Raw genomic sequence first — 24,514 nt, 5'->3', positions numbered from 1 at the left:
CGATCCTTACTACAAACGCCACTGCGACTTACGATCTTGTACCCGTCTTTTGTACATACAAAGCGATTACATTTGCTCCGCTGCGGTATGTATACGCGCATTATACGCTCGTACATATTTCCACGTCTTCGGTGGACGGGCAAACCTTTCGCTTGTGTGTTTTCCACACAGTGTGCGGGTTGCGTTTTTCATTCTCTTACGCGACACGTGCGATTCCCGACTACTTTCAGTGCATCATACACACGATATCGGTAGTTCAACGAATTCAGTTTTAGATGGAATTCTCCTTTATTTCACTGCGAGAATTTACTTCGGCTTTTCCACCAGCTATAACGTTGAAATTTCGCAAAACTGATACATACTTGTACTTTCTATCGGTGGCGGTACGCTATAGATTCTGTGACTTTGCCGTGTATTTCATACCGCGAGTATATCATGTAACCGTAGCGTACGTTTTATACCGGTCGTAAAGTGCAGATATAACGGTATTGCTTGCACATATCGGCTGCGTATCTGCCAGATGGTGTCCAAGAATATGGCACACTGACCGTGTCTTATACTGTTTGCAGATCGATGAGAAGGACTCTCTGGTATTCGTTCGAATGCCGTTATGAGAGGTCCGGTGGTCGTCTCTCACTCTCTCCTCGCGTCAGATTCCAGGCTGTATCCTCTCTCGTTCTATCCCGGACAATGGGCTCATATGTATTGCAGAGAACACCGCGTTATATCCATCCGTATTCCATCGATTTCGCGAATTCGTCGACACCCTCGGGACGCGAGGTCATTCGGAATCATTTTTTTTTCGCGCAATATCGTTTCTCGATGATATATATTTTTTTTTTATTTTCGTCTTTTTGTCTTTCCATACAATTTTTTTTTTCTTTCACTCCTACCGTTTCTTTTTATTGCCATACGCCCAAACGCTATTGATCGCTTGTACGGAATTACTATTTGGGAATTGGAACTTGCCGCAACTGTGGCTATCAACTTTCCGGCAATCAAGCTCAGCGTTCTTGTACAGCGCTTCAAATTTTTCCCCCCACCGAAGTAAAAACGACGAAGAACGAGCGGGTTGAACCCAGCCGCGTGAACCAAGAAAAATTAAGAAGGAAAAAAACCACTTTGCCCAAACATTGATCTTTCAACTTGTTGATAAATCGTGGATGCAGCGTAGTTGTGCTAGCGGTACGGAATGGTGAAAAACCGGGGACTCGAACACTTTGGACATCTGCCACCCTTTTTGGGGGATGGAAAGGCACGCATGTATAAACACTCTAAAACCGAACCTAAAATCGCGGGCGAAGAGGCTTGAGTGCGGAGCCGTTAAGTGACGAAACACGGTTCTCTGCTCGGTCCTGGGATGCACTAGGATGGGTCGGACAAGAGGATCACGAGAGTTCGGGTCGTCAATTTAACTCGCTGGGTGGGATTTGACGGACCAAGAACTTCGTCCCGCCGCGCTTCCGAGGACATGAAACGAGTCTGAATTACAAAACACGGCTTCTTGAGATATGGCAACAGGGTATATTTGCGTGACGATACTTACTGAACTGTATCTGGGTGTAAGCGAAAATCATCGCTTTTACACGTAGATCCGCAGACGAACGTTTTATCGGATTCCAATAGAAATGATTAATTTGACGAAAAGTTTGGAAATACGATCCGCGCCATTATACTTCGTGAAACCGATAGCTTCCTGGATCCTATAAGTCGGACCGACGGACTCGAATCCTGAGAAAAGCAGCTGCTTGTTGCTTCTGTACATCACAGCTACCCGCGGTGCGTAACGCGTGCATCTTGTAACGTAAACTGACACGTAATGTAAAACTGGGAAACGTGGTTAATCCGGCGTGTAACGTTTGCGCGGGGCTGCCGCCCGACGTGCCCGGAGTAAAGTTTGAAGTTTTTCGTGAATGGAGGCATCTGTTAGACCCGGGGGGAAACTTACTTTTGCCAAAGAAAAAATGACGCCAAGTAGGATCGGAGAGGAGGAAGGAAGGCAAGCGGATCGAGGTTCGGCCCGTTCGGTCGGCCGGAGGAGGTAAAAATAAGTGGAGCCCATAACTCAGCTCCCGGGAGTGATTAGAAGACTTATGTTTTCACAGTAACGTTGATGCGAGAATACGTACGAGAGCGTCTTCGGCGCCAAGAGGTTTACTCATCATGGTTGCTGCCCAGATGCTCGTCTCGTCGACCGAAATGTCGACAGCATGACGTTTCCCGGTCTCCCAAAGAGACCTCCTCCTCTATTTGATACCGAAACTTGACCTAACCAACCGTGTCTTTCTTGCTCCGTCTCGATATTCGCTTTGCTTCGGTTCATCCTTCTAACCGCCATGCTCGATTCTTTTTGTTTCAGGTGAGTTTCACGCGGTCCATATACCGATGCGCACAAGTCCGCGTGACGTAGATTCGCAAAGACGAGGATCAGCATCGCTGCACGGAGCTCGAAGAGTCTTCGTCTTCGTGGTCGTAACGCGCGGGTGTTGGTATGCCCGTGATGTACGTTCATCGAACGATAACTATACTTGATACCCGGGTTCGCCGATCAATCTTTCGAACCTTCTATTTTGGGGTATCGGGTTTTCACGCGAGCCCGGGTCAGAGGACCTTGGAATTCGCTCGTGTGTTCAGTTTTACGACCGAGTTGGTGAACCGCTCCGACCGGGGCTGCTGAAAATTCACCGCGTCCTTTTTCCCTCCTTGCAATTAAGGTTCAGAAGTATCCACTCGTAGTAATCAGAGGGCCGTTGCGGAGTCCCCTGTAATATAATATATTATCTTCGCCTGACGATTTCGTGGCACATATATACCCACGTGAGTTGGCAAGTATTTCTTTATCTTTCTCGCCTCGCCCCCTCAGAATTTCCTATCGTACATCCCTATCACGTCTTCCTGATTCGGGGCTGCTTCTATTCGGGTCCTTTTGTACCGACAAGTTGTGCTTCGCCCAACTGAACCCTTAACAAGCGTTCCTCCCTACTGCTTTTCCCGGGAACAAACTTGCCTGGACATTTTCGCCTTGATTGATTCTTTCGTTGTCAATGATCTACTTGGCCGTCTAGTAGAAAATTATGGACGTTTCACGCAAGGAACTGGTTACGCCCCGGATGAATGTTGCACGAGCCATTAGGTATCGTCGTGTCTTTGAAGTAAATTAGCCGAGGATAAGACCGGAATGACAATCCATTATTACACGTACAGTCCGTTCACGGTCGTTTGACGAGTCGTTTCTTTCATTTCTTTCATTTCATCCGTTCGCTAAAGTTTGAGCGTGAGATTCCGTGTGGACGGTTTACTGTAATGAATTTCACTTTCGCCTTGGGCACTTTTTACTCCTATGAAGTCATTGCGCATGCGCATCTTTTCAGTCATTAAAAATAAATTATCCCATCGTTCCTAATTTACGTCGTATCATTTTTTACTGCCGCGGTCAGGCTTTCGGCCGTACAACTTTGAAAACTTAACCCGCTTTTAAAATACATTTTTACTGCTTGACCGACCGCTTTGTATCTATACGTATATGATTACGCATGCCGCAACAAAGCCTGCGTCTCGGCCTGCGTTATACGCCACAAGGCTTTCTGCAACTGTGTCGAGGAAATCCTTCGTAGAGCCGTAAATACGTTGTAATAAAGGCCGTTGAAATTAAAGCATTTGCCTAATTATTTTAAAACCCGGCTTCGTGCTTGTTCCATCCACCATCTCACGAGTGATTCTCAACTTGTATATCCGTGGGGATTACAAAAATCAATATGGAACATTTCTGGCATAGAAAAGCACCTTATTCTTTTAAAATTGCCTTTGCATCTTCTCTGCTCTTGTAAAACCCTGCTCCGTATTTTCAACTGGGATAGACACAAATTGCAGAGTCCACCGAGTCTCGTTTTGTTTTTCGTTTCTCATATCTTTGCCTGTCATCGGCGTAAGTTGTCCTCTTCAACTTTCCACGAACCAATTACAATTTCATTTAAAATTTCCCCCTCATTTTCCCTTCGGCGATTCTTCTCCGCATTCGGAGAGATGGTGAAACGGATCTAGGACGATGTTTCTTCTTCCGGGAATACCTCTGTGTCGTCCTTTGTTCCGAGGATCAGGCAAATTTCCTTCTCGGAAAAGCTAAACGAAGCACTCCTTGCGAGGCTTATGGGAAAGACTGAAAACGCGGAATTATGGAATTCTGGGGAAAACGATCGATTTTCTTGCTTCCATTTCCTCTCGCCCTACCGGGTTGCGGATGTTACTCGGATACCAACAACACCTGCTCTCCACTGTTGGGGTAAGAAGATGCGGTTGACAAACGACCTAATAACTCAGCGCATCCTTGCAAAGTACTGCCGAACAGCGTTCCGTATAAGCCAGTCCTTGTTGTTTGCGAAGAAGACGACCTATATTGAAGTATCGTTCTGTTCGGCGACCGACCAAGCTTACGAATGGCCAAGCCGGGCATTTCCTGCCGATCCTAAATCCACAGTAACGGGAGACCGAAGGATTCTTCCTACGCGCAAAGACAGGGATAAAGCTATACGTGTGTGTACGCACGCTGCAGGATAGTCGCGTCTGTGGCGGGTCTTGATCCCGCTGTTGGTATTTTTTATTCCCTGTTCCATTTTCAGACGGTGTTCCCGATCCTTCAGTCTCGGCCAAGCGGGGGAGGATTAGCCCCGATGACCAAGGTGTCAGGGTTAAGCTCCTCGCCATGATACGGGATTATGCCGGGTTGAAATATCGCCCGATACTCGCACCAACGAACGTCTACGAATTTCTCCCTAGGTCTTGCACGGGTCCTGTTTTTCGTTGCCCGAAACCTGATCCTTCTCCTTCGCCAGAGCTATACCACCGTACCTCCTGCTCGCATTCCGTTGGCGTTTTGAAACGTTCGGTCGGCGGCAGTCAAGACGCCTCTTTTGAAATCAATTCGAAATCAGATATTCCTGCTTCTGGTGCAGCATGTCTGCTGGCGATGCGCCGCGTCAGTTTTGATTTAACGGGCATGGCTGTAAAGATTAGGCGTCACTGGAATTGGAAGATTCGATGTATTTTGCTGACGGTGAGTTCTCCTTCCTGAAATCCACTCGGTCTCTGGAATCGAATCGTGCAGCTTCTACCGGCCTTTAGCAACGTCCGTTAAACGGCACGTCCGTTTCACGTTCAACGTACGCCGATGCGAAAAGCCCCCGGGGTCCCGACGGGGCACCGGATTCCGCAGGGGAATGACGGAGATCGTGACGAAGGGCGACGGAAAAAGGGGGCAAGGTGTCTCGCGGACAGCTCCGGTATTGTGCCGAAGCCGGCTTACGTGTAACGCGATATCCTGCCGACGCAACTACTGCGCGACTTCGTCGTCTTCGTCGTCGTCGCACTTACGTAATCCATGCGGAACACACCGAACACGAGCCCGACGCTGACTCCGGGATACATAACACGGGGCCAAAACAACCGACATCAGGCCCTAAACTTACGACGGGAGGTTCTTTGCCCTCTCTCTAGAATCTTGGATGCTGCGCAGGGAGTTCCCTTTTTGTCACTGAATTCCCGGCTAATTAGTCAAGAAGTTAATTACCCAACCTTCCCATAGCTCGCGGGTCTCTGCAGCTTTTAGATTAAATCTCCTTTCCACGGCGCGATGCAGATAGGTATATTATATCTCCGTCGTGTCGTGTTTGAGATCGAGAAATCTCGAAAGAAACGGAAATGAGAATTGTGCAGAGGTAACAGCTGCCGGTGAGAAGATTATTATTATTGCTTAATTAGTAAGGTGCGACGATGCTGATTATCGTTGCTGATCCGTCAAAGCAGGTGAGGAATGCGACCGTTTCGGGTTATACCGTGAATTGAGACGCGGGTGTGACGCTGCGCAGTTCCGACTTAATCCTCTGACAGATCTCGGAAAGTCTTCTCATCGAGCGATCCGCGAAACTGAACGAATAAGCCGGGAGCTGAAAAGCGTCGTCGGTCGACAGCCGATTCTTGGTCGGAATGCATTCGGCGTGAAAGTAAATCTTCGCGAAGATTAAATCTAGTCTCGGGTGTAGTCGAGTATTGTATTTGACGCGATGAACGTTCACGCGCATGGATAAACTTGTCCGAGAGAGAGAGAGACGCCTTCCAGCCGAATTTTAAATCCGAAGAAACTAACTGGAATCGACGAAGCAAGGCGATAGATATTCGCACGAGCCAATCGAGCGGCAGTAATAGCGATCATGGCAAACTGCGACGGCGTCTTGAAGGAGGTGGTCGTATGCAAGGGATTCCTCCCATTCGCACTCTGGAAATTATGAAAGAATATTTCACTCTCATTTTTTTTTTTTCCGACACCTTTCCCCCTCACCGAAGCTCTCGCATCCGGACATATTTTCTCTCTCTCATCTCGAATATTACTTTGCAGAAACGCGCTGCTGTTCTTTCGTCGCCTCGAGTCGGGCTGCTCCGCAGATTTTAATCAACTATGCCTGCCCAAGGTAAAGAAAGTATCATGGGACCTGCTGCTTCGGGACGAACTTCATTTGATCCCAAGTATCCTGTTTTATTCCGCTCCTTTTTTTTTTTCTCCCTCTCTCCTACTTTCCTCTCACAATCAGCTGTCATCTCCTTCTCGCAGAGACAGATAAAGCGCTGAATTTTCGCCATCTTGGCGCACGTGCGCGGGGGATAAAGAGGAATCGCATTCGCATTATAGATTCGCCTGCGGGGTTAATTTACACCAGCAATAAATACACGCCCCGGACAGTTGGTTGTATTTTTTTTTTTCTTTTTTAAGCTCACGCACAGCTACGTCGCGCTGCCTCGGTGCGAAATCTCTGAGTAGCTCTCAGGTAATTTGTTTTTTATCGTGCGTCTACCATCGGAAAAAAGTTTTTTCTTGCAGAGTAACGCTCGGCGAGCTGCTGCTTCATGCTCCTGTGAATTTTATTAAGATGTCCGCGGATAAGAATCCCAGCTTTTATAAACCCTCGGCTAGGTGTTTACGACCGATCGTTCGCAATTGCTACTCGACCGTTGAGTGACTTTATTACGCCCAGGGGCAAGATATACCACGTATTTTTTCTTTTATTTAGTTCGTTTGCCCTGCATCGCCTGACTCGCATACGCGAAACGAAAAGGGGGTCGAGAGAAATTGGTCGGCACGTGCCCCGGTGTTGTTTGAAAAGTTGTGGAATTCACTTGTACCTACCTACGCCCACGCGATACGTCTAATCAACCGGAATCGGGACCCGACCCTTTTTGTCCCAGGGAAAACTAACGAGGGACAGAACAGGGGGCCTGTTTTCCAGTTTCCTCGCCGGTCTAACGCTCGAAGATTTATAACCCGTCGACCGACTGCGTCCCCCGGAATGAGTAATGATGGATTTGTTGGCATGCAACGCGCCAGAGATTGAAATTCGCGATAAGAGAAACAGTTGCGTCGGGCACGAGTCGGGGTGCCTGGTTGGTTCCACCCGCGGGTTAGTTTGTATGAAAACAATGTCGCCCGGGTCGTACTCGCCCCTAAAATCATCCCCCAGTGTCGACCGTGACCGAAGGTACCCATCTCCCTACCAGAATATTAACGCATCCTGGGTCCGCGAACCTTCGCTTATCCGGCGCAGCCACCGCCGACTCCGAATGCTTCGGGAGAATTTTAACCAGTGGTAAATTAAATTATGTATGAACCTTGCTTACGGCCGTTACATCTATATGTACGCGCTTTCACCTCTTCTTATACCTTTTGGGAAAACTTTCGCCATTTCAGCAGCAGCAAAGTTGTGCGTAAAAAATCCAAATCCTCGCGCCGAGATCATGTCTTGGTTTTCCTCGTTTCGCCCAGGCTGATGGAGCCCAAATTCCAGTCGTATTTTATGGTCTTGCTTTTCGCTTTTCGGGGGCAAACACGCGGGTGAATCGGAACCGGTTGGCCCGAAACTTGGGACAGAATACGTATCGCGTCTTCCCCCCCGCGGCGACGGATGACTGTTATTTTTGTTGAGAAACGTTGAAAATGATGAGGAGTAAATAAACGCGTTTGTGGTGAAAAGAGTAGTGCGATTTTCCAGTGATCGGAAGACCGTAAAATGCCGCGTAAATACCAGGCATTGCAACGAATGCCAGGCATTGTTCCCTCGTCAGTCGCATGAATAAATAATAATGCAGCGGGCAGCGGGACCCGCTCGAGGCCTTCTCTCTTGTTCTCTTCTCGCCCTATTCGCCCCCGCGGAAACCAAAATATAAATATTTCTATTGAACCGTCTTTAAAGCGATCCCACAACCGGCATTTCCCCATTCATTCACTCCCGTCAATGCGGCTTCTTACCATCCCGCCTTCCTTCCTTCCGTCCTTCCTCCCATCCTCGGAGCACAAGGATCACCGTTCGATGTTCCCGGCAACCACCACCCGTGTCCGTGATGCTGCACCGTTCTCACTCGCTCCGCCTTGCTTCACCTCGCCTCGGTTTAAGTGCCTCCGAACGGCAAAGGGTTGTTTGCTTGGCTTAGCGAAGATCGAGGCGTGTCAGGAACAACAAACTCCTAAGCAAGTCTGAATATTCCCTTTCAACGTAAATCCTTCTCATACTGCTTGTCTATCATCCCTGCAACGGTACGAGGTACAGTGTAAGGGCGCTCGAGTTCTCGAACGTCAACCGAGCCGCAAGTTCTCGTTATATCCGTTCTCGGCGAATGATCATTATTATACCTGCCTTATGTAGACCTTCTCTTTCCCCTTAATGACCCTTTTGCACGATTACGCAGCAGAGAGAGAGAGAGAGAGAGAGAGAGAGGACTTTGAATCGTGAAATTTAGGCCGGTTGTCGCAGTCAATTTCAACGACATCAGTCGAAATCGTTTCATCGATCGCGTCGCGTGGACCGGCGCTATCTTTCCGCCAGGATTCCAGCACGAAAGCACCGCAGGAATTATAGACAAGGATTAACAAAAGTGATGTTGGCACACCTGCCCTCCGACGTCGTTGTTTGCTCGGCGCACACAACGGCCGCCCAAACCATCGAAACCCAGCCGGAGTCCCGGCGAGTGGGCTGTGTTTTTAAAATAATATTTCACACGGATTATTGTCCGTACAGTCGTGAGGGGATGCCGCTGGCCGAACGGTGGATCGATCGTGTCCACCGACATAGTTGGCTACGATTACAAATGCCGTTGGACTTTTATCGATGGGCTGTGGGGAAAAAATTGAATAACGATCAAAGATAATAGAAAGAAGCTCGGTGTAACGAAGCGAGCTTTCAGGCCCTCCGCACGGACCTGGTCCTTCATACACTTTACGGGATAAATGTTTCCCCGCGACGGCAACTCCGCCTCGTTGTTTTTCCGCCCGCCTGCCGACGCTGCAGGTAGTATAATCAGCCGGAACCTCGTATCCGTCTTGGTTGGCGTTTCGGGTATTCTTTGGGGAATACACGAGTTCCAAACGAAGTGTGCGCCTCTGGCTAAAGACTCTAATGACGCGACGTTCATCAAGGAGCACCGAGGCACAAGGAAAGGCCATGCCTCTGCGAACACCGGCGTTCCCGTTTCGCCGAGAGGGGGGAAAGCGGATGGAAGCGTGAACCCGGGTTCCCAAAGCTCGGGAACTGGCTGGCTGGGAGAAAGGCTGGTTAACCGTCGAGAATACCGGCGTGCTATGCCCACCCGGAATAGAATGGCATTGAGGCCGAAGATCCTTGCCGGGTCGAAATATAATATATTATGTGTGCACATCCGACCGCCGATGTTTGCGTTCGCGTAGAATTTTCCCACTTGTTAAAAATGGGAATTCCTACTTGCTCGAATCGAGGAAAAGGAGGACTTAAAATCACGCGTAATAATGATCGTTGCGTGTGTGCAAACACCGTGCGTGTACCGTACCCGCGACGTCGCGTCTACAACAAATATTGATTTTACCTTAAAGCCGAATGCTACAAAACGACAATAATTTGTCGACGTTTCAAGGTGTGTACCGAACTTGGACCCCGGCACAAGATGCGGTGCCACGATGTTTGTCAAACCGAAAGACGAGGAGAGATGATAGTGGGAATTACAAGAAACCCGGGTCATCTTTCGGTCGTCGCTGGTTCCGGCGATGCGCGCGGCCGACGTCGGGAAGGAGATGGACCGAGGGACCTCGAAATGTTTTGTTCACTGAAATAATCCGTTCCTGTAAAGCCCATCGACCGAAGTCAGTAAAAGCCATTACAAGACGCGGCTAAACGCGGGAATTACAACCTTGTTGAATCGTGTGAAACCCATTTGCGCCTTCATCCGATATCTGTCGCCGCTGAGATACCATACCAGCTATACATACGTACACGTACAGTCTCGGTTCGAGTGTTTTATTGCTTTTATAAAGAAATTAACGACCACGTTTCTTCCCGCCTTTAGACTTGCCTACTTGATGTGTAAGTACTCCTTTATACTCATACTTTACGACTAATTTGTCGGGAAGCATCATCGAAACGAGGGATATAAATATACCTGAAACAAGAAATTCTCCGCGACTTGAAATCCGTTAACGGGCCTCCGGCCGGTCGCAAAGACGGACACGATTCACTCTCTCTCTCTCTCTCTCTCTTTCTTTCTTCCTCTTTCTCTGCCTTGATATTCGAATTGAAATTCAATAAAAGAGCGGATAGAGCCGGGCATACGTGAACGAGCTAAGCCGGACGTTACTTAGCATTATCTAATTTTACGTCCGAAGCGTTAGAGTCGAACTTTTATGTTCCTTACCTCCCCCTTCCTCCTTCTTTGATCCGTCCTCAAAGGGTCATTTCTTCAAGTTTCTCGTGGTTCCCCAGCAGTTTACGACACGCCTTAGCTTACACCTCCTGCCGCTGCTCTCGTCCTCTTTCATGCCCATGGAGAGACGCGTCTAAACGACCAATTTGTACTCTTCGTAGAAATCTTGTTCTTCGTCAGTGTCACCACGACCACCGTCCTCACCACCGCTGTACCGGCGAAGACACGGGTGATTGTCACGACTATCGTCTCTCGACTTCCCCGCAGAGCGTTACTGAATGCCCGTTTTATACCGGCGTTTGTATGTTGATCGAATCTTTTATTAAGGGAATGCGACTGTAACGTCAAGCCTTCTTCTTCTTCTTCGCGGTTTTATCGATTCTACCGCCTATACCCGTTATTTCACGCCTGCTATTCAAGTCGAGATTCTAGGCGATCTTTATTCCCCTCGGTTTGCTTATTTTATATTTATTTTCACCTTCATTCCTTTCTTCTTCTTCTTCTTCTTCTTCTTCTTCTACTTTTCCTCCGACTCCTCGGCAGGCGGCAAGGATTGTAGTTTTGCTCGGGTTCAAGTTTTAGCGTCATTCAATAATTATTCTCGCCTCAGTCCCTCTAACGAGTTTTGCGAATACCGTGGGATTAAAGGCCGAACCGTCGATCCGGGATAATCCCTTCTCGAAACAGACGAAAACTCGGAGCACTTTGAATATTTGGTTGGAAGGCGTGGGTGCGCGGCGATGTAGGTATACGGATATCGTAGATCGTTGTGTACAGAGGAATCGGAAACGGCATTCATATAAATTCACCAGTCGGCCTACCAAATACGACTTTCCATTATTTCGAGCCCTTGGATCCAAAAGCCGATATTTTATCGCAATATTTACCCACGGATTCCGGCGTTGTACAAACGCAACAAGCAATAATCCTCTCCTCTCCACCTCCCCGGGCAAATACGGGCGTTTCAAATTACCGGGTTTAATCAGAAAATTTCTGATTCCGTATCAAATAAATTCCACTTTCATTCTATTCAATTGTAAATACTGAAGAATCGGCAGTTTTCGATAAACTTTTTAAACCGCGATGCGTCCGCTTATTGAAAAAAAAAAAAAATATGGATGCTTGGCGCCGAGTTTTAAAATTCATTCGTCAGTTGAGAAAAAAATACATGTTGCGGATGGAAGGGAAATTGAATTCAGAGCCGTACCTCGGTGTCCTTCGGGTACAGCTTTGTCCTAATTTTGTCTACATCGAGTCCTGCGGGGTAATGCCGTCGTCACGCATAAAGCACCCGGAGTATAAATATCGGCGGGGGAACGCCATTAGTCAGAGACGTCGTCGCGTGCGACTGGATCTTGTGAACTTTCACGGAGGGCGAGTCCGCTGCGTCATTCTGTAAACACATGCCGGCGTCGCAGCACTGTGCTATTTGTTGTAAAGCTCACAGTAACTTTCCTCCTCGAATCTACTCTATGAATTTAACGATTCGGTTTTGAAATTTTTGAAATTCGTAAAAGCATGCGTGCACGAATGTACGACGACTAAGTCTAACCTTCGATATTTAGACGGCTCGTTTTCGCTCCGGTACAATGAACAAGGAAGAAAAAATGAAGAAAGAAACGACAACCCTGGAACTTTCGGAGCAGGGTTTGAAACGACTGCGACGATTGCTCACCCAGGTCGCGAGGATGTCACCTGAAGTGGGGTCCTTTTACCTTGGTTCGAGTATCGAATGGATAGTAACTTCATCCCGATGAAGAAGGTGTACGTGTGGATGCATCTCGGCACCTGCATCACCACCCTGAACGGTTTTGTGACTACGTCACGATCTTAGAAAGCTAAGACGAGAGATATATGGGCTCGGACCGACTCGTGCCCGAGTAATCGATTGTCATCGACATCAGGCCGGTGTTGGCGACGCCCAGTTGGCCCGGAGGCAAGGGGTGGCGAGAAGGTTGGCTGACCCGCTTTGGCCGAGGACCGCGAGGCCACCCAAGCCGAGGGATCATTATCGTGAAAGTATTTTCCCGTCGCGATAGGATTTTATTGGATAGCGAACGGGGTGATAAACCGGCTGAAGAACTGCAGATATTACGTAAAATGGCGGGTGCAAGAAAGAAAAGGGAGCGATGTAACAGTGGCAGTCGATGGATGGTGCGGGTGGAAGAAACGGAGGTGGTTCCGCACAATTGCCAATCTGAGAACAGCGCGAAGCGCGGCCGCGCGTGAAGGGGGGAAAAGGAAAGTGGAAAAGGAGGACGGATACCGAGCTCACCAAAGGAGCATCAACTCCGTCCCGTTTCCGTTCCACGGCTCCTTGTTAGCGCCTCGCTACGCCAGCGATTGGGCGAAACCACGCGAAACTGCGGAGAACCGTCTAAAGGATCCGGAGGCCTCCTCGAGAGCGGATCTCTGACCAGTCGTTTATCCTGCCCTTATTATTACCGTCGACAGGGACCATTTGCCCTGTCCGCCACGTTTGAATTTATCCTGCTGGCGCCTAAAACGTGCAGAAGGTATGGTATCTCCTGCGAAGTGTGCGCTGAACTTTATGGACTGTTGTACCGTTATGAAAAGATAATTAAAGCTCGGTTTGGTGGAATTTAATTGTGGCAACCAGTTGCTGCTTTTAACAATGAAGCTGTTGGCGGGTGTTCATTTTTTCTCACTTTTCACCAAACCGACGCTCCACCCTCGCGACCAGTGTGCTTTTTATCAGTTTCCAGCCTGCCGCGTCGCTTCTGATGCTCCGTTTTGTTCTCGTCGACCGGTTTTCGCGGGGTGACCTTGACCCAGAGTATTCCCAGCCAGACTTGAGTGCACGGCTTAAATAAACTCTGCTCAGACGCTCCTTGGAACACCTTGGAGACATAAATTTACCCATTTTTCGAATTGGCACAGAACCTCCGCCAACTTGGCTGGACTTATTGTGTACCATTTGAAAACGGGGCGCGGATCGATAAATAACTGCTGCATCAGGCGAGGACTACGATTCTCGATATAGTATAAGGTAAACTTGATCCGTGAACCCGTTTCGACGTAACAAGGGGTAAACTACGGGCGAGCTTCCCACAATTGGGAAAACATGTCGGCGAGTTTCTTAGCTCGATCTACAGCTCGAAAGTAATCGGAACAAGTATTGTTAATACTCGACAACGGCGACGCCGGGCAGACGGAGGCTACAACTGATATTTGTGTGTCTACAGGTTCGGAGATTCTTGGAACTACAGAGAGCGACCTTCGTAGTCGTTCCTTCATTATCGACTTCAATCATTCCCAGGACTCTAAAACTGTACACTTTCGGTGAATTTCCGGTTGAATAGAGCAATCTGTTATTTACTTGGGCAAGTATATTTGATGAGCGAATAGAGCAGAGGGAGAAAGAAAACGAGAGAAAGAGAGTGAGGGGGAAGAGAGAGGGAAATGGTGTAGGTGTAGTCAACTAACAACGGTATAAAACCGTTTCAATTTGGCGCCTATCGAGGAATATCGTCGTTTCTACTTTAAAAAGGGAACGAGAAACTCGCGGTTCCACTGTCATGGGTAACATTAGCTTAATTGATATGTTTTACACCGGGAATATGTATGTACATATAACATTGGCACGCAAACAAATTGGAGGATGTACCTACTTACTCTCTGAGTTTATAACGCAGCTCGGCATGGAAAGCGATGGGTTAAATCGCGAGATGAATTTTTTGGATCGAATTCTCCACGAACAAGAACCAATGATTGAAAAATTTACCGCTACGATTTTTCAACTAACTTTCTCCTTACGGCGCGTATCTGCCATAAATTAACTGGTTGTAGTCGCGGTGAACGCAATTATAGCGCCTTAATTAACGTGTTGTACCACTGTTGTAGCAGCAGTGGCGTAATATCCTCGCAGCAAAGAGCACGGAGGATGTTCTCTTCCGGTGATTTGAGAAGAAAAAGAATAATCTTCCTAAATGGAGTGGTGGATTCGAATTTAAAACGAATCTGATCAAGCGAGTACTTGGTTTCAAAATCGAACGGATCGTTGGAACCAGTCAATTCGGCTTAGCGAGTATTTCATTCGGTTATTTCGGTGGTTTCATTAATTTACGCCGTACAGTGTGCCTATCAAATTTTTTATTTTAACACATAGTCGTGTGTCAGGTGATTATAGAAGCTTTATTTTTATCACAGATAAAACATCAGTGAAATTTTATCCGCACATATTTGTTCACAGTTGGTTCCATTTCACCCCCTTCACTGTTCATTCGGTTTTCAATAACTGGGAGGAAAATACACCCTTTCATATCAAACAAGCCTCTCGAGCTCCCGTGTTTTTGTCATTTCGAATACAAAACAATAATTCAGCGTACATGTTTTCCAGCCTACGAATAGTCTCACCGGAGTTTCGTCATCCGTGGTACAATTTAAAATAATTAACCCTTACGCAAAAGCGTGCTGCGGGGCCCGGGGGAATGGTCCATCCTTAATTAAAATGTTTGACTACTGTCTCTGCGCCGCGGTTCGTTATGCTTGATCGCCTTGTGTGACCGATTCCAGGAATAATCGTACGTAATCTGGATCGGGGAGAGAAGAACACGAGGGATAAATATCGTACAGCAAAGTCTGTACGGTATTTGTATCCACTCATTCGAGAGCGATCTCGTCCAACGAGGAACTCACGTTCGTGCGACTTGGAGAGTCTTTCAAACTTGAACATAATTTTGAGCAAATTGCCCGGTAAAGTAGTGGAATATTGCTGCACGGAGGGTCGGGACCAGTACTTTGCCACAAAGTGCCCTCTCTTCGGTAGAGGAAACTACCAGATTCCGCGGGGCAGTTTGAGAGAAGATGGCGGAGCGCGACTCGCGAGACCTCGCAGTGTTGCATTAGCCTCTGGCCTCTCGGTAGCTGAATTACCTATTACACATTCTTGTACTAGCCGCCACGTTGAGTTCGTAATTTCTTCTCAAATCACTTAGCTTTGTTTCAGCACAGCAAACTCTCTAGCATTCGTTAGTTCTCCATTTGCCAGCGTGCAGCGCACCAGCGGTATTATCATTGAAGAGGACTAAAGTTGGGCTGTGTTTTCATCGTTGAATTAGTATCGTTGCTCGCTAACCGGCCTCCACCACCTCCTTCGCTCAAGATTTTCAACGTTTATATTTTTATTTGTTTTCCCGCTTGAATTAACTCCGGGATCTAATTGAGCATGAAATGATCACGTTGAGGTATCTGTTTGAGTGACTTGGCAGAAAATCGAAACAGACCAAGTTTTGACCCGCGGACAAGAGTTTTGGCGAAGAACGAAGATCGCGTAGGCGTGGGTGAAAAAACAAAACGGAGTTGAAGTTAGCAGCCAGAATTAACAGCCAAACGTTCTAACGTTCGTCCGAATGAGGTAGTGAAGTCCGAAAATCGAAATTTTGTGGAATACCTCGAACCCCCGACACGTTCATACATTTATAAGGATAAGATTGAACCGCATTTTTCTACTTCCACGAAGTTTAACACGTTTGGCGGCTGCTAACTTTGGCTGCTAGTTTCAGCCACATAAAAACAAAAAGGGTACTCGTGATACCTGCAAAATTTTCGTTAAGTTCAGATTGAAAATTTTTACCCTCGTGAGAAGAATTCTTTTCTACCTCGGGGGCGAATAACGGTGCTTTTTGTTTCGCGGAGGTTTACTTTCGCTTGAAACGTAAACATTCGATCATCCTCTGAAATTTTCATACATTATATTGCCTCCATGTTTGTTATCATTTTTCTTCTCTTTTATTTTTCATTTTAGAGCCAGTATACCTGTATTACGAGTGCGAAGTTATGCCAGGAAGGATACGGCGACGTTTCGCTGGAGCGGAAATTCGCTGAAGGTATTGCGAGCCGAATAAACAGGTCAAAGGTCGCTGGCAACATGCTCACTACCAAACGACTCGCAACTGTTCTCTCATTACGCGGGGGGCACAAGTAGGTCATTCGTATAACACGGAACGTTACGAATACACGTGTGTATCCCTCTCGAGTGTTTAAACATATATTATACAAGGTATATACGGGCATATATGTATATACACGCTTATATACACTTGTGCGTATAATAATATTGTTTATAATACAACGTAGGAACACAGCTACCTAAATTCACTTCTAATTCTCCGAGACATGGTAAACCCGAGAGGAGAAACGGCCGAGTAGTGCACGGCCATAGAGAAAGAGAGGTTGGCGGGAAACGGCGGGGGGGGGGGGGGGGGGATAATAACGACACAACCGAATGTCGCGTGTTCACCACGGGGTGCAAATTGAATATTTTTCTTGGCAGGTTCCCGGCATAACCCCCTTCGTTCCTTCCTTCCTCGATTTAGTACACGAGCATTTGCGCTCGGGCTGAATAATAATTATTTCTTAGTCGTGGAAAGTCGGTCCAATCTCATTCCAACTCCCTGGTACCCGAAACGCAGTTAGATTCTATCGGTAATAATATCTCGAGTTAATCCATTTGTTTGCGGGCCGTTTTTGTTTATTTCTCTTTCCCACCCGTAAACAAATAATAATGACGATAATAATGATAATAATAATAATTTCGCAGCGTTTCCCGAAGGGGAACGGGAGCCGGTGCGGAATTGGGTTTGAACAGAACGCGAATAATTTTCCAGGTAGGGGAGCGGGAATTAAATTGACAAACAACCCGTTCCAGCATCCCGTATTGCTTTCTCAGCCGGAACTGACGAGGTTCGAAACCGCCGCAAATCCAATCGCCTTCATCAGCCTCGGAGAGCTGCGGGCAGGCAAATATCAGTTTTGCTGCGTGCTCGTCGCTTGCCGATCTTCGTAGGAAACGGTATAAGGTAGCGGATCGCCGGGGAACTTTTCGACGATTGGCTACCACCGTGAGGGATGAAAAAAGACAAATTCTAGGACCGAGAGAATTTGAGGCCGGAGTATAATGCTGGGTGCAGTATTTGTGGCGTATCGGTTGATCGACTCGTTCGCCAAATGACGAGAATCGGCACCGCTTACTCGCTGCTACAATTTTCACCGAGCGAAAAGCGCAAACCAATTTCAACCGGATCGATAGATTATTTCAGACGACATTCTCTGACTCGCTCGTCTCTGGAAAGCTCGTCTCACCGAACCACGCGACGCATTCCTTCGGCTTTCTTCCCTCACTATCTGTTATTTCCTAGGTCGATGCATGGTATAGGTATATCGGTATGACGTATAGCGGCGAGCCGCGTTTGAAGTGGATATCAGCTCGTTTTTCCTTATTCTCAAACAGAGCCGACACAAAGCTCTCGGATATTCCGATTGCTTTGATCGTAGCATCGCGGTACTGATCCACAATCGTAATTACCTTCTTGTTTATTCAAACAGTCATTTCGACGTCGATCATCTAGACTCTGTACAAGTTCATTGTTTACAATCCTTTAGCACAACAAATATCATCAAGATATGTTGAATTTTACAGTATGCATCTAACAGTCTATCAATTAACATTCAACTTCCCGCACTCTGGCAATTATCATATTAAGTATCTGCAGTCAGCCTTGTCAGTCGTATATATACGTAAACCGCAATTTGCTTAATTACCCGGAAATAGCGAAGGAGGAGAAAAGCAGACTTTCGATATATGTACAAGAATTGCAAATTTCAACGTGATTATCTAGGCTATTACGCGGTATAACAAAAATGTTACGAGGCAATTTGAAAATCATCGGGTGCGCGGGTTGCCTGTATGAAAAAAATTTCAACCGTCGAACATGCCATTCTATTTCTGTATCCCGTCCGCACATTTGCATCCTCAACCTGGAAGCTGCGGCGTTGAAACTGGATGGGCGAATGCCCGTATCGTCACGTCTAGCGGTGTTACATTGCCGCATGAAATCTTTCTCCGCGAGTCTTCCACCTGCATCCAAATACTCGAATAACGTCCCCAAGTGGTGGTGCAGTGCTAATTAGCTCGTTAACGCGCGGTTTGTCCGGGAAACGTCTACCTACCATCAACGGTAATTGACCGTACGCCTGGTCGCTTTTGATGCCTTTCCGACCTGGGTGACCCGAGTGTTCCATCCTACGCGGTCAACTTCCGCCCTCGTCTAGTGCAGTTCGTTGTCGCCACCCGCGCAAATGCACCAGTCGTCTAACAAAGCAAACACGGGTCCATTTTAGAATCTCCGGCCTTTCTACTCGAGCACGGTCGGGAAAACGAGTCTGTCACAGAGCCGGGGGAGTGAAAATTTTTCGCGGAACGGCAATTCTCCGCTGGAAAGGGTCCACCCTGCGGAGCTTCTAACGAATAAACGAGGCCCCGCAGAATTGGGGCAGCGAGTATCACCTGGGTCGGCTTTGATTTGCGGCGTGTCGTTCAGTCGATTGCCTCCAAATTACGTCCAGCACTCCCGGCATCGTGTTGGAATGTCCAATAGCGGGCATCGCTTGACCGTTTCAATTCCCTCCGCTCACCTCCGCCGCTCTCGTTGACCCCGGTGCTGATGCCTCATTGCATCCAAACGTGCTATAAATTAAATGAATCTGGTTAAATTGTTGTCGAGAACAAATTCCGGATTTTCTGATATTCCGGTACAGGTCCGACCGCTCGTCGAAATTCAATCAGTCGACGGATTGTGCTCACGATCAGAGCCATTTAAAAATTAGGAACAAAAAAACAAATCGGAGAAAAAAAAAATGGCGTTGGTGAATCGGTCGATCAAGGCCTAATTCGCCCGGACGAATAACGAATACTTTCGGTCTGCTCAACGGTTGTAGATTCGTGACAAACAATCCGCGTCAGGTTTCGAACCGCGATACTGTGATAAGTTTGGGGCTGGGCAAGGCAGGACTTGCTTTCGGTGAAACTTTGGAAATGGAACTATACGACCACTTGTAATTACGGCATGATACTCGTGGAAAACTTGGTCGAACTTAGTCAGCAGTCGGCGGGGGTCGTCTGGAGTCCCGGCGCGATATCGAGTCCAAAATTGCTCGAAACACGCAAGTTTCGCCGTGGCTGCCAACCATTGTCGAGGAGCAAGTGCCGAGGCCCCCGCATCTTTCCGAACCGGCGATCTTAGAGCCGGTACCTTTCACGGACCGTTTGAATTCGCAGTTTCGGATGATGCGGAACCCGGTGGAAAGGGAGGGACACGAACGCGGGGTGGGAAAAGCGAAAACGGGAGGCAACAGAGGCGGCTTGAGTGCCTCTCTCGTTCGCCTGCTCAAATATTAAAAGGCAATATTCTCACCTGGCCTACGAGGATGTAAAACTCGCCTAATAGGATCGTAGCGGGATGCTGATGCGGCCTTTATCGCCCGGATATATATACACGCACCGCGCGAATACCTGCCAGCTTAGCAATATTGCGAGTTGTTGCAGGGATTTTGCGTATACGTATTATATTCAAAAGCTGAAAATTCCATCCTCCAATTTTCCCCATTCTTGTCGAGCTCCGCGGCGGAACTTCACCTCTGTAACTAACGGCCGGTTATATTCTCTGACGTGAACACCCTTGTTAAACGGCCATTCGAAACGCCGCGTATCCTCGCCATTAACCTAGCCGCAGGGGGTAACGAAGACCGGAAAATTTGAGACTCCTTGTGAATATTGTATCATATGCAGATTACACCTGGCCTAAGAGATGAGAGATAAGTGGAAAGAACGGGATGACGAAATCCTGAAGAATTGCAGATATCGTCCCATTCGAGGTGTCGATGTTGCTGCGAAGCAAATGCGCTGTACTCCATCCGACCTGAGGGAATTTTGCTCAACAGTTGCGTTCACCTTTCTGTTCCAGATGCTGTGAGTCGCGTTACAGTCTCAAAGGCGAGGCGAGAGAGGCGCGGAAAGTACTCATCTCGAACGATGGAAGCTCTCGTTGCAGCTTTTATCATCGCGTTCGCTCTCTTCGGCAACTGCCTTTGCGTCGAATGGCGACACAGCGCGGTGCTCGACAACAATTTCCTTGTCCTATGGACCCCGGGTGAGAAGGACGTCACCTTCGAGGTCCAGGTAAAGACTCTAGGCTACGTTGGCCTGGGATTTACCAAGGATGAGGGACGCGCCGGAGCTGACATGGTCATTGGCTGGGTCGACAACAATGGACAGGTTCATCTCCAGGTAAGATCCTCACCCCCATTATCTCGCGATTAGAGAAATACGTGGCGTCAGCCTTCGATCCGGGGCGGGTTTCCCGACATCGGTCGTTCGGTACGAGAATTTTCGCGTCGAGCGACGGAACCTGATTACTGTAAAGCCGTTCAAGTTTAAAGGTGCAAAGCGCCCGGCTCCGTTAGTTGGCGCAAGCGGTTACATTATTTCTGACTCCTTTTGTACATCCTTCATCCAGACATGCCGACACAATCGAGCCTGCATCGAGCGACGTGGAACGAACTCTGAAACATCCCGTTGCACTGATTTTTTCGAGGCTCGCTACCGTCGCGATCAGGTGTCCCGGTCAATCGTATGGTAATAACAGAGTCGAAGGTTATAACAATCCGCCGAGGAAATGTCGGTAATGATAGTCGTTGAGCTTCGGTAAGCATCGGGTGTCCGGTTTCAATCGGTGCATCGAACGGTAACGAATCCCACCAACTGCGGTCGAGGCGCCCTGTCATTACGCGTTATTGTTATTTTATACGACGACACCGTCGGTCGCGCGCCAAGGATCATCTGCGTTTCACCCCCCAAAATTCAGGACGATTATTTCCCTCGTACGCAAGCTACGATAAAACCACGCACTCAGCCGCAGGGATCGTCCTGCACGAATTCGCCGTAAAACATACATCGCAAACTCGGAACGGTATAATAGAAGAAAGCAATCTTCCGGGAATACCGAGTGACCGCAAGCATCACGTGGCAGAATGAAGAGCCGCTTGCGAGATCGCAGGCATTGCAGCAGCAGCGTAGCGGAAGAGTCGGCAAGTCGCATATTTAAACGCGTCCGCGGTATGGCGTGTTCGCTATTTTTTCACCACTTCTATCGCCGTCCATCGCGTCTCTCCGTTCCATAATTCATGCCGGTCCGAGAACGAGCGTCGCTTCTGTTCGCCCGATGCGCAGGTCAGGCCGCAGGAGTCGCGGAACGCTGGGCTAATCTCCCGCGGTTCGGTTTTCTCGGCACAGTCGCGGTGCGGAACAAACGCAGCCGCGGGGCGAGCAGCACGACAACCGACCAATGGGAGTTAGAGGGCTTTTTCGTTATGATTGTAATCTTAGAACCAGACCAGCCCCGGGCATCTAGACCTCGAACTGACCGCGGGCATTCCCCGTACACAGCCGCCGCGGACACCTTTATAAAACCCATACCTGTAACGTGGCTATTTTATCCGGCACCATGGGGCAGCGGCTCTCTTGTCTAGAACCACCGAGCGATCTCGACGCTGCAGCCGCAGGTAGTTACACACGTATAAGTCCATTCCCATTTCTCACAGTGACCAATATGAATAATTCAGTGACGCTTCGCGTGGCAAGTTTCTATCGCCGCGGCGAGTCAGGGGTGTTATTAACTTTCATTACAATTGTTAACAGTCCGGGAGCAAATTGGGCGGATGATATACACGCTTGACCCGATGCACTATATAAATTCTCTTGGTCCAGGTACGGCGCACACATTTCACCTTTCGGTAACACGGCTAGGTTTATACTACAACTATAACCTGCTTGTCTATGGAACATTTCAACCGAGTCTTCTTTCATCTTGCCACTCGGCACCCTTGTTATTCATTCTTTCCACGTCACTTTTATCTCTACGCGGTTCGTTTCCCGATTCCACGTTACGGCTTTCGAATAGTTTCGCAGATGTCCCTCCGCGTCCTCAGTCCCGTCGCCGTGATATAAAACGCGGCGCGACGTGATGACGAAAATAGTTTACTTTTACCCCGGAGTTTCGAGTACTTTGAACTCTGCATCATGCTGCTCTGCAGTGCGGTAGGTACTTGTTTAGCGGCGTGGATTCTGGCACATATTGTCGATGATCAAGGGAGGCGAGGGGCGGGTCAAACACAGACAAGGGAGTCGAGAGAGCGACGAGAAGCGGGGTAGAAAAGAGTTAAGGGAACGAGTGCTCTCGGCATAAATGAAAACGCCACTCCGTTTCTACATCAGGGTGGGTGTAGGTATTTCATACACGTTGAAAGCGAGTTTAATGCACTTGGAAAATCCCTACGAGACTGCGACCGTCGCCTCGACGAATGCAATTATTTATTTCATCAAACGTTACCGCAGCTGTCGTCCCGCACCGGTGAATATAAAATAGCGAAATTATTTTTCATACTGTTCGTAAATTTCTATACAGTCAAACGGCAGTCGAGACGCGATCAACGTTTGCGAAACAATTAACGTTTTCTTTGCGAAAATCTAATTCCCGTTCTATTCATATCTCACACAAATGACGCCGAATTTTTTCGACCTCCTGCCAGTCGGTCGCGCTGATACGGCCGGATTCACCGGCGCCAATAAACCGTAAGCCTATTAAAAATTACAACCATTTATACTCGGTGGGCGCGATAGTGCCGCGCGGCTATTGAAAGCCTCGGATTCAAACACAACCACCGTCGCATTCACGGTCCGGTATAACTGCATTCGTGTTGAATCCTATTCACCGTGCCGTCACCCAATCGCATCCCAATCCAACTCCGACTGCATACTCCTCGCGAGTTACAGCCATGCACCCTGTGCATGGGTAGCGAGCTACTGCAAGATACCGGGACGCAGTTGCCTTTCAATGGTTAACTGATGCGGTCGCGTACGATCGCTGTTCTCTGCAGCGTGCGGATCATGCATCCAGCGGAAAATGCACAATCCGGCGTATTTTATACAAGGATCGCCGCTCATTCTTGTTCGCAATGATTCCCAGTTTCTGTATCATCTTCGCACAGAGGACTGTATTTATGCGGCTATTCACTCGGCGATCCGGCTATTTTATATACCAACTTCATACCGCGGTTGCGTTCAATACGTATATTGTGGACATAATAGGGAAGCTACGTGCGACGTTTTTACCTAGCATTGCAGGCGAACGAATGGAAAATAGTGTGGGACACGTTTTAGCCGAGAAAATTGCACGTTTCCGAACGATCGCGTACACGTGTATAGGAGAAGGAAGATTTACTACCGTCGTCCGGGTAAATGAAACTCCCGTACCGAACCGCTTTTATAGGCTATCTTCGAAATCTTTGCAGCCACCGCATTCGCGACGCGCGCCGTAATCCGATGTAAGATTAATTCGTACGTGCGGCGGCGGCGGCGGCCAAGCTCTACGTGATCCCGTTTCTAAACCACGGCTCGTCTCGTTAAGTGCCCAACGGAATGGCCCAAATAAGGCCCGGCTTTTTTCGGCCCCACTGTCGTCACCGTTGCGCGCGCGCGCTTCTCTAGCCCCAAGACTTACTTGGCAGCGCGTATAAAACGACGGCCAAATTCCACCCGCGCTCGCGGATTCCTGCTTCCCAGATTTACTGTCCGCACCCTTGTTAAACTCGGCTATATGTTAATACCGCGACGACGTATGCGCCTGTGTTACGCCGCTACCGCGCAAATTCACCGAGGCTTTAGTCGCCGGCTGATATATCGCCGCATCCGTGCTGGACGTGCCGCCATTCTTCAACTATCGTTCACTGTACAATTATTATACTCGCGGCCAATTAATTTAATTATTTCTCTCATACAATTGTTGTATACCATTGTATGAAATTTCGCAGGTGAAAAAAGAGAAGATATTCGAAGAGAAAAGAAAACTCGGGAAACTGTTATTATATATATAAATTGAAAACGCGCTGAATACAAGGGACAAAGAACAGCGTGGGGAGTGTGGGATATTAAAGGAAAGAAAAAATACAA

General features: G+C 48.1%; 1 protein-coding gene across 1 annotated transcript in view; it reads left to right on the top strand.

Moving 5' to 3' along the window:
- olf413 (DBH like monooxygenase olf413) overlaps nt 1–24,514 on the top strand; it is a 91,769-nt gene that overhangs the window by 22,864 nt on the left and 44,391 nt on the right. The window contains exon 2 of the mRNA XM_046621037.2: nt 20,472–20,794. Coding sequence (XP_046476993.1) covers nt 20,540–20,794 — 255 coding nt within the window. The 5' untranslated portion in view covers nt 20,472–20,539. The remainder of the gene's footprint in view (nt 1–20,471; nt 20,795–24,514) is intronic.

This window comes from Neodiprion pinetum, chromosome 4, assembly GCF_021155775.2.
Source record: "Neodiprion pinetum isolate iyNeoPine1 chromosome 4, iyNeoPine1.2, whole genome shotgun sequence".
NCBI lineage: Eukaryota > Metazoa > Arthropoda > Insecta > Hymenoptera > Diprionidae > Neodiprion > Neodiprion pinetum.
This window is presented reverse-complemented; position numbering and strand designations above follow the sequence as displayed.